The sequence below is a fragment of the Mandrillus leucophaeus genome, unplaced genomic scaffold, assembly GCF_000951045.1.
Source record: "Mandrillus leucophaeus isolate KB7577 unplaced genomic scaffold, Mleu.le_1.0 Scaffold341, whole genome shotgun sequence".
Taxonomy (NCBI): Eukaryota; Metazoa; Chordata; class Mammalia; order Primates; family Cercopithecidae; genus Mandrillus; species Mandrillus leucophaeus.
Window position 1 is genome coordinate 1,996,504 of NW_012103599.1, and position 11,603 is coordinate 2,008,106.

Sequence of the window (11,603 nt, forward strand, 5' to 3'; positions counted from 1 at the left end):
TCTAGTCTTTCCAGTTTATTGGCATATAATTGCTCATAGTAGTCTCTGGTGATCATTTGAATTTCTGCAGTATCGGTTGTAATGTCTCCTCTTTAATCTCTGATTTTATTTATTTGAGTCTTCTTTCTTTTTTTTCCTAGTCTGGCTAAAAGTGTCTCAATTTTGTTTATCTTTTCAAAAACCAACTTTTTGTTTCATTTATCTTTCAATTTCCATTTATTTCTGCTCTGATCTTTAGTATTTCTTCTACTAATTTTGTGTTTATTTTGCTCTAGCTTTTCTAGTTCTTTAAGATGTATCACTAGGTTATTTGAAGTTTTTCTCTTTTTTGACATAGGCACTTATTGCTATAAACTTTCCTCTTAGTACTGCTTTCACGTATCCCATAGGTTTTGGTATGTTGTGTTTCCATTTTCATTTGTTTCAAGAAATTTTTTTCTTTTTAATTTCTTCATTGGCACACTGGTCATTCAGGATCATATTGATTAATTTCCATGTGTTTGTACTGTTTCCAAAATTCCTCTTGTTATTGATTTCTAGTATTATTCCATTGTGGTTAGAAAGGATACCTGATATGATATCAATGTTTTGAATTTTTTCAGACTTGTTTGTGCTCTATCATATGGTCTATCTGTGTGCCAAGGAGAAGAACGTGTATATTCTCTAGCCATTGCATGAAATGTTGTATAAATATCTGATAGGTCCATTTAGTTCACACTGCAGATTAAGTCTGATATTTCTTTATTGATTTTCTGTCTGGATGATTTGTCCAGTGCTGAAGTTGACATCTCCAGCTATTACCCTATTGGAGACTTTCTCTTTAGCTCTAATAATATTTGTTTTATGTATCTAGATGCTCCAGTGCTGGATGCATATGTATTTACCATTGTTATATCTCTTGCTGAATTGATCCCTTTGTCATTATATAATGGCCTTCTTTGTCTTTCTCTTTGTTTTTTTTTGGAGACGGAGTCTTGCTCTGTTGCCCAGGATGGAGTACAGTGGCGTGATCTCAGCTCACTGCGACCTCCTGCCTCCTGAGTTCAAGTGATTCTCCTGCCTCAGCCTCCCAAGTAGCTGGGACTATAGCTCGCACCACCACGCCCAGCTAATTTTTGTATTTTTAGTAAAGAAAAGGTTTTGCCACGTTAGCCAGGCTGGTCTTAAACTCTTGACCTCAGGTGATCCGCCCACCTTGGCCTCCCAAAGTACTGGGATTAGAGGTGTGAGCCACTGTGCCTGACTTGTCTCTTTTTATAGCTTTTGTCTTGAAATCTGTTTTGTCTAATACAGGTATAGCTACTCCTGCTTTTTTGGGTTTCCATTTGCATGGAATATCTTTTTCCATCCTTTTATTTTCAGTCTGTGTGTGTCTTTACAAATGAAGTGTATTTCTTGTAGGCAACAGACTGTTCAAGCGATTCTCCTGCCTCAGCCTCCAGAGTAGCTGTGATTACAGGTGTATGCCACTGTGCCTGGCTAATTTTTTTGTATTTTTAGTAGAGACGAGTTTTTACCATGTTGGCCAGGCTGGTCTCGAACTCCTGACCTGAAGTGATCTGCCCGCTTTGGCCTCCCAAAGTGCTGGGATTACAGGCATGAGCCACCGCGCCTGGCCTAAGTGAGGTGATCTTGGCTTACTGGAACCTCCACCTGCCAGACTCAGGTTATCTTTCACTTCAGCCTCCCAAGTAGCTGAGACTATAGGCACGTGCTACCATGCCCAGCTAATTTTTTATATTTTTGTAGAGATGGGGGTTTGGCCATGTTCCCCAGGCTGGCAAATAACATCTTATAACTCATTATTTTAAGCTAATGATTACTTAATACTGATTGTAAAAACTAACAAATAAGCAAAGAGAAAATTAACCAAAACTCTACACTTTAACTTTATTCCCCTGCTTTGTAACTTTTTGTTGTTTCTATTTATATTTTATTCTGTCTATGTCTTGAAAAGTTATGGTTATTATTTTTGATAGGTTAAACTTTTAGTCTTTCTACTCAAGATATGGGTAGTTTACAAACCTTAATGACAATGTACTTATTATTACCAGTGAGTTTTGTACCTTTAAATGATTTCTTATTGCTTATTAATGCTCTTTTCTTTCTGGTTGAAGAACTCCCTTTAGCATTTCTTGTAGGATAGGCCTAGTGTTGATGAAATCCCTCAGCTTTTTTTGTCTGGGAAAATCTTTATATCTCCTTCATGTTTGCTGGGTGTTTTTGCTGGATATACTATTCTAGGATAAAAGCTTTTTTTTTCCTTCAGCACTTTAAATATGTTGTGCCATTCTCTCCTGGCTTGTGTGGCTTCTACTGAGAAGTCTGCTGCCAGATGTATTGGAACTCCTATTGTACGTTGTTTCTTTTTTCTTGCTGCCTTTAGGATTTTTTCTTTATCCTTGACCTTTGGGAGTTTGACTGCTAAAAAGTCTTGAGGTAGTCTTATTTGCATTAAATCTGCTTGGTGTTCTATAACCTTCTTGTACTTGACTATTGATATCTTTCTCTAGGTTTGGAATGTTCTCAGTTATTATCCCTTGGAATAAACTTTCTACCCTGATCTCTCTCTCGCTATTCCCTCGCTAAGGCCAAAAGCTCTGGGATTTGTCCATTTGAGGCTGTCTTATAGATCTGCTAGGCATGCTTTGCTTGTCGTTCTTTTTTCACTTTTGTTTCCACTGACTGTGTATTTTCAAACAGGCTGCCTTCGAGCTTCCTACTTCTTTCTTTTGCTTGATCAATTCTGCCGTTGAGAGACTCTGATGCATTCTACAGTATGTCAATTGACTTTTTCAGCACCAGAATTTCTGCTTGATTTTAAAAAATGATTTCCATCTCTGTTAAGGATAGGATTCTAAATTCCTTCTCTGTTATATCTTGAATTTTTTGAGTTTCTTCGAAACAGTCATTTTGAATGCTGTGTCTGAAAGGTCACATACCTCTATCACTTTGAGATTGGTTGATGGTGCCTTACTAAGTTCCTTTGGTGAGGTCATGTTTTTCTGGATGGTCTTAATGCTTGTGGATATTCATCTGGATATTGAAAAGTTAGGTGTTTATTGTAGTCTTCAGTCTGGGCTTGTTTGTATCCATCCTTCTTGGGAAGGCTTTCCAAGTATTCATAGGGAGTTGAGTACTCCTCTGGGTATCCTTTCACCTTTGGAGATAAGGATGCTTCTTTTCTCTGGGTATAGGGAGGGGACCTCTCACATGAGGATTTTATGATCTGCTTCAGGGGATGGTCAGTTCTTCCTGCACCTGCCCTTCCTCAAATTCCTTTAGCTTAAAATATTCGATATGCCAAGGTGCTGTATTTTGGAGTTGCATGTTCAGAAAACTCTATCACACTCAAGTGTGGAAACTCAGGTTAGCTTGCTTAGTATCAGTGCATTATTCCTCCTTTGGAACTGTATGTATTATTTAGGAAAATGGCTTATGTAATTATTGTAATTTGATTTTTTCTGAAATTTCTATCCCTTACGTTTTTAGAGATGCTTATATACATTAATTTTCAGAGAACTAAAAATATTGAATAAATACTGCTTGTTGCTTTTAAACAATCTATGGGGAGTAGAAAAATTTTGATTTTAGTATTGATTGTTTACTGTTTCTTGTAGAGATTCACAGTTCCTCTGTACTTGATCCAAAGTGTTGCCAGTGTCTTTAAGGCAAATGGCAACACTTGAGCTGGGGAGTTATTTTATTTTAATAACGTTTTTTCCCCAAAGCTGCATTGACTGTTTGAGGAGAAAGTCAGTTTTTGTAGCACATCAGTTTTTGTAGAGAATCGGTTTTTGTAGCACATCAGTCATTACTAAAGTATGCCTGTGTTCTGTTTAACTGCTTGTTTCTTTCTACTTATCCATTGCTATGGAATATATAAAAAGATGATTTTTTTTTTCTTTTTTTTTTTGGAGACAGAGTCTTGCTCTGTCATCCAGGCTGGAGTTGCAGTGGCGCGATCTCAGCTCACTGCAACCTCTGCCTCCCAGGTTCAGTTGATTCTTCTGCCTCAGCCTCCCAAGTAGCTGGGATTACAGGCACGTGCTACCACACCCAGCTACTTTTTGTAGTTTTAGTAGAGATGGGGTTTCACCATGTTGGTCAGGCTGGTCTTGAACTTCTGACCTCAGGTGATCTGCCCGCCTTGGCCTCCCAAAGTACTGTGATTATAGACATGAGCCACCACACCCTGCCAAAAGGAAGATTTTATTATGGAAAATTTTAGCCAAATTCTCGTCTCTAAAATGCTTAGAATTTTAATTTAAAGGCAGTTAGTAGGTATTGTTAACAACAAAACTACCTGTTTTTATTTTATTTATTTACTTATTTTTTGAGATGGAGTCTCGCTCTCTCGCCCTGGCTGGAGTGTGGTGGTACGATCTCGGCTGAGAGCTCCGCCTCCAGGTTTACGCCATTCTCCTGCCTCAGTCTCCCGAGTAGCTGGGACTACAAGCACCCGCCACCACGCTTGGCTAATTTTTTGTATTTTTAGTAGAGACGGGGTTTCACCATGTTAGCCAGGTTGGCCTCGATCTCCTGACCTCATGATCCACCCGTGTCGGCCTCCCAAAGTTCTGGCATTACAGGCATGAGCCACTGCGTCAGGCCAAAACTACTTGTTTTTAAAATTCAAACATAATTATGAATAGTTCAGCAATTAATAAAATGAATGTTTAAGTAGTGCTTAAGCCCGTTTTTCTGAGAAGGAGACAGGATTGAAGCTGAGTAAATATACATTAGTGTGTTTTCTTTATGTAATTCTGAATCTTATGTAAATGAATTTGTAGAATTAATCACTGTGGAAGGAATCCTTTTTGCCCTTCCCAAGTGAAGCTCCCATAGGTACAGTTGGGTTGTCCTTCTGGGTTGCTTTAAGGGCACTTTAGCAGTTTAAAAAACTTAAGTACTAATTTCATAGCCAGTGTCAGCTGAATTTATTGAAGTAGGTCAGACTCTGGATAGGAACTTGTTTCCCAACCCTAAAGAGAGTCATTATCCATTCTTCTATTTGTTAGCGAATGGTAATAAATTCTTCCACATTGACCAAAAGTCTAGAGCAATTTCAGAAAATCTAGATAGTTGGATTTCTTCAGGTATAGGAAATTACTTAAGATTCTGTCAGACTTTTATTATCCCAGTGGATTGAAAACAAAAACAAAACAAATAAAAAGAAAAGTCAACTCCTTTCCACCCCAAAGAAGCCATATTCAATGGTTGTATTCTTTAAAATAGAAACTTACATCCCTCCCTGCCCCCACCCCACCCCCCAGCCAAAGAATACACGTGCAAAAATGCAATTAATTCTTTGGGGAATTCTTTTCTTAAAAAAATTTTATTGTTGTAGGTTTTTCTTCCTCTCCAGTTTAATTAAGCAACCTTTTGATGTACTATATGCCTAGCAATATTTCCTTTGGACACTGGAAAATCAGTTTCTCTGCCTATAGGATATAAAATTCTTATCTTGGTAGCAATTAAGAAATAGTATAGTCATATGATAAAACATATGGTAACTGAAAGTATAAGTATTATGAGAAATCCATAATTAGTGATCAATATGTTTTTAATTTATGAAGGAAGGTTTCATGGAAGATTCAGGATTTCAGATGATGCTTGAAGGTTGGATATGAGTTGATAGAAAAATGTATAAAATATGGAATAAGAAGCATGAACAGAAACTTTGAATTTCAAAATGCCAAATAGTAACTTAAAGATGTTTTTGGGGAAGAACTCATATATGGCACTGTGTGAAAGCAGCCTCGGCAAAATTAATTGGTCTGCCATTACAAATTAATGTTGCAGATCAGTAATGAAAAATCAGGGACTCACAAACTCAAGTCTTTGGAACTTAAACGTCCTTGCTGTATTAACATTAACCTATGAGGGTGGCGTTGAGAATCTACTAGGTGTTATTACATTCTGAGTCTATAAAACTTAATAAGACATGTTTCTTTCAGAGATATAGAGAGACAGAGACACACACACATGTGTGTATACTATGGTTAATTTCTTGTGCAAATCACTCAATGTATATATGCTATAGAAAAGTTAATCTGCACTTCCCATGATTGTCTCATAGTGGGAATATCTTCTTAGAGATTATACGTTTAAAGAATATTGGTGTAATTCGACAATTAAATACAAACGCTTTACTTCATATAATGTTCTAAAACTGGAGAAAGTCTGGATTGGATTTCAGTGAGCAATAATATGTCATTCTTCAATATGGCACACCTTCCTAATGGGTTAATTAGTACATCTGACTCTATGTGATTTTTACTTTACATGCCAGTTAAAAAAGCTGTGATTATACTGTATCTCTTTGGGCCTTCTCACAATTTTGTAGTCAACTGTTAGTTAAATAGTGAGTGGGTGTTTACTCTTTACTAAATTGAGATACCTTTATATCTTTTTTTTTCTTTCTTTCTTTTCTTTTGAGACGGCATGTCGCTCTGTTGCCCAGGCTGGAGTACAGTGGTGTGATCTCGGCTCGCTGCAACCTCTGCCTCCTGGGTTCAAGCGATTCTCCTGCCTCAGCCTCCTGAGTAGCTGGGATTACAGGAGCGCGCCATCACGCCCCGCTAATTTTTGTATTTTTAGTAGAGACAGGGTTTCACCATTTTGGTCAGGCTGGTCTTGAGCTCCTGACCTCGTGATCCGCCCACCTCGGCCTCCCAAAGTGCTGGGATTACAGGTGTGAGCCACCGCACCTGGCCAGGTAATACCTATTTCATAGGTTTGTTGTATTTGGCATATAGTAAGCACTATCAAGTGTTAGTTATTACAAATCCATTATCCCTTATTTGCAATTTTGAAATTAAAATAGTCAAACCACAACGCAACAGTTTTTATACAACTTGACAGCAAAGCCTGATCTAATTAATGTCTTTGTAACATATAGTGTTTTTGACCTTATGCTTGACCTTATTTATAGATTGTAAAAGTCCTTTGTAATGGCTGGGCATGGTGGCTCACACCAGTAATCCCAGCACTTTGGGAGGTCAAGGCAGGCAGATCACTTGATGCCAGGAGTTTGAGACCAGCCTGGCCAATATGGTGAAACCAGTCTCTACTAAAAATACAAAAATTAGGCAGTTGTGGTGGCACACGCCTGTAATCACAGCTACTTGGGAGGCTGAATCATGAGAACCGCTTGAACCCCAGAGGTGGAGGTTGCAGTGAGCCGAGATTGTGCCACTGCACTCCAGCCTGGGTCAAAAAAAAAAAAAAGTCCTTTGTAAAATGCAGATACTCGTGTTACTATTTTATGGTACATATTGGGCAGTATAGTTGACAGCCTTATGAAGTAAAAATAAACTTTGATATAATTATTATTAAGTACAGTCAGCCCTTTGTATCCATGGGTTCTGTATCTGTGGATTCAGCCAACCATAGATTGAAAATATTCAGGAAATAAAAAAGGGTGATTTTGCCTGTACTGAACATGTAGATTTTTTCCCCTTGTCATTATCTCCTAAACAATACAGTATAACAACTATTTATGTAGCATTTTACATTGTTAGATATAAGTAATGTAAAGATGATTTAAAGTATACAAGAGAATGAGCAGAGGTTACATGCAAATACTATGGCATATTATATAAGGGATGAGCATCCATGAAGTTTGGTATCTGTGGTAGTGGGGGGTCCTGGAATGAATCCCCCACAGATACTGAGGGATGATTGTAATGTTAACAATAGCTTCTATTTATTGAATGTTTTCTGTGTGCCAGGCACTATGCTAGGTATTTTATATCCATTATCTTATTTATTCCAGTAGTCCTCAGTAGAGAAGTTGTATTGATCCTGTTTTTAATGTGCTGAAGTTTAGGGAGATTAAGTAATTTGCCCAGTGTCACTCCAGGAGTGTGCCAGCAGTGCTAGGATTCAGACTTTACCTCTCTGACTTTTTCAGTAACTCCTGTGTTCTTTCTGTAACCTACACTGCCTCTCTACTTTAGACAATTTTCATAAGGAAATAAAAATCACTGATATGCTAAAGTACATTGTTGTTTTGCTCTTTTTACCTTTGATCTTAGGTGCTGGAAAACCGCCTATGTTCGGTGATTATGAAGCCCAGAGACACTGGCAAGAAATTACTTTTAATTTACCAGTCAAACAGTGGTATGATAATTTTAACTTGGTTTTCTTGTTTATCATGGTTAATATGGATTGTTTGAAAATATTTAAAAGGACAACATGCTATTTTCTTCATCTTGAACATCCTCATCTCTTGCATACTGGTGCCACATATGTATTGCCTTGCATTTTGTAGGCCTGTCTTGAAATTTGATAGTCCTGAAAGTTAATTCGTATACTTAGTTAGGTGGGCTATGATGCTGAACTAGAACGTTGATGATAAAACTCTGAATGTCTGTATGTCCTCTGGACATAAACTATGAAAGCACCATCATAGGCTAAAAACATTTCTTCCCTGTTCCCTCATCCACTGTTTCTCTTGCAAAAGATCACTATGATTGTAACTATAGATAAAAATAGAAGAGAGCTTTGGCCGTAGCTGATGGCTGAATTTGCAGAGCTGAAAAGGGGACCAAAGGGAGAAGCCTACAATAGTAGGACTTGTTTTCAACTCTGAAAATTTCACATATGTCCTTTTGGTTCACCTTTGAATACCCTGTAGTATAGGGCATGGCACATTGTAGACCCTCAATAAAAATTTGTGGAAGGAATGAGCATTTAGGTGTTCATTTTCTTTCTTTTTTTTTTTGAGATGGAGTGTCACTCTGTTGCCCAGGCTGGAGTGCAGTGGTGCGATCTCAGCTTACTGCAACCTCTGCCACCCAGGTTTAAGCGATTCTCCTGCCTCAGCCTCCCAAGTAGCTGGGATTACAGGCACCTGCCACCACGCCTGGCTAATTTTTGTAGTTTTTAGTAGAGACGGGGTTTCACCATCTTGGCAAGGCTGGTTTTGAACTCCTAACCTCGTGATCCACCCACCTTGGCCTCCCAAAGTGTTGAGATTACAGGCGTGAGCCACCATGTGCGACCTAGGCATTCGTTTTCATATGGTCTCATTTCCGTAGCTTTCTCTTTGTATTATGAAGGAGGAGGTCAGCTCTACCCTTCATTGGTTTTATGATACAGTATATAGCAAACCTTCTGTTTCTCAGAACTCGGAGAACTTTATAGAAATTTTTGTTAATTACTATTGCTCTCTATCATAATTGAGCAGTGGTGATTAACCTTAATTTTATATACAAGTCTACCTGAAGTATAAAATAACAGTAGCTTAGTGGTAAAGAGTGTAGGTGCTAGAGTCAGACTGTCTGAGTTCAGATCCCAGCTCTGCTATTTATTAGCTGTGTGACCTTTGGCAAATTATTTAACTTTCTCAACCACAGTTTTATCACTTGTAGAATGAAAATAATAGACTACATATTTCACTGGGTTATTGTGAGGACTGAATAAAATGATACATGTACAGCACTTAGGACAGTCCCTAGCATGTAATGAACTCTCAATAAATGTTAGCTGTGGTTATAGCATCAGAAATTCATGCCTGTGTCATTTTTATTGAACATATGCTGATAACAGTGATGACATTACTTATTGACTTACTAGATGGCTGGTAGGTTATTCTCTTAGAGACTGGCTATATAAACTGTTCATATTGTTGACTGCTTTGGCTACTGCTTTTATATAGGCCCTTTATCAGAGAGTTTTATGCAAGAACTTAATATTGAGTTTTCTATTGATAGGTTGCCCCATTCCCTAGTCAGAGTTTGGAGTGTTTCAATGGAAGAGGAACCCGAAACACTTTAAATGTCTCTTAGTAGGGGAATGATTAAATAAAATCTCTTTCTTATGTGCACATTTTTTCTAGGCAGATTCCTAGAAGTGGAAGCTCTAAAGTAACACCAGAATATCTCTTTCTACATACCCTGACCAACATTTAACAATACCAGACTTTTAAAATTGGCATTTCCTTGAGTAACTGTGACCTGAGCATCTTTTAACATATTTATTGATAATTACATTTCTTTTCAAAATTTCTTGTTCATTTCTTTCCCCCGCGTTTGTAATGGATGATCATTTTTGTAATGATTTGTATGATTTTTAAATAGTTCTACTAATTTTCTATGCTGTGTAATGAATGACTCCCAAATGCTAATTGCTTAAACACACATTTATTATCGCAGTTGCTTTAGATCAGGAGTTTGGGCACAGCTTAGCTAGGTATTCTGCTCAGAGTCTCAGAAGGCTATCATCCAGGTGTCAGCTGGGCTGCAGACTTATCAGAGGCTCAACTGGAGAAGGATCCGTGGTCCAAGTTTCCTCAGCCTGTTGGCAGAATTAGTTTCCTTGCATTTGCAAGAGTGAGGGCTTCAGTTTCTTGTTGGGAGCCACTCTTGGCTCCTATAGCTCACATGCCATTTGTTGCTATGTGGCTTCTCCAACATGGCCATGCACTAAAACATTCCAGCTTGCTTCTTTAAAGTCAGTGAGAGGCATTCTGTCTAGTATATCTGCTAGCAAGACAGAATCTTACGTATACGTGAAACAGAAGCACAAGAGTGATATCCTGTCACATTTACCATATTGTATTAGTTAGATGCAAGTCACAGGTCTTGCCTACACTCAAGGGGAGGGGATTGTACGCATGCAGGGGTCTGAACACCAGGAGATGGTGTTCTCCGTGGTGACATTAAAGTCCCTCTACCACAACAGTATTGTACACTTTAGTCATTTTCCTCATGTGTGTGTATGAGTGTATAAAAAGAAGTCTTTTTCTGTTTGTTCTTGTCTTGTTCTTTAAATGGTGTCTGTTGTCTTATAAAACTTTATACATTTTGATATATGTAAGTTCTCTGAACTGTTCTTGCAACTTTTCTGTAACTTTGAAACTGTTTCAAGTTAAAAATTTTTTTCTTTAAATAAAAATACCAATTATGACTCTGTGGGTTGTTAGAGAAAACTACATCTTAAAGTTAATGGTAACATTGCTGAATGTAATTTTATAATTTGTGTGGCAGCCAGTTTTTTTTTTTTTTACTTACTAAATATATACTGAGATGTTCAGTGGGAAAATGCATTTCAATGTAGAAATCGTATTTAGACAACTTTTCAGGTATTAATATATTTAAAGTAAGGCCAGGTGCAGTGGCTCACACCTATAATCCCAGCACTTTGGGAGACCAAGGCAGGCAGATCATGAGGTCAGGAGTTCGAGACCAGCCTGACCAACATGGAGAAACTCCATCTCTACTAAAAATACAAAATTAGCCGGGCATGGTGGCACATGCCTATAATCCCAGCTACTCAGGAGGGTGAGGCAGGAGAATTACTTGAACACAGGAGGCGGAGATTGCAGTGAGCCGAGATTGCACCATTGCACTCCAGCCTGGGCAACAAGAGTGAAACTCTGTCTCAAAAAAAAAACCAAATTATATATATATAATAGTATATAAAGCAGGAGTATCAATTAATTGCTTTGTTCCTACTGATATATTTTGATGCTTTACATGAAACACTTTTAAGCTATCTTCTTTTATGCCTCTTTCTTCTACTTTGTGAATTTCCATAAGAGAGGGGAGCACTGTTATAAACCCTGGATTTTTTTCCTCCTAATCCAACCAATC

The 11,603-nt window shown here is 37.9% G+C and overlaps 1 protein-coding gene across 1 annotated transcript in view; it reads left to right on the forward strand.

Moving 5' to 3' along the window:
* Nucleotides 1-11,603, forward strand: part of ALG6 (ALG6, alpha-1,3-glucosyltransferase) — an 81,796-nt gene that overhangs the window by 19,192 nt on the left and 51,001 nt on the right. The window contains 1 exon segment of the mRNA XM_011988938.1: nt 8,043-8,127. Coding sequence (XP_011844328.1) covers nt 8,043-8,127 — 85 coding nt within the window.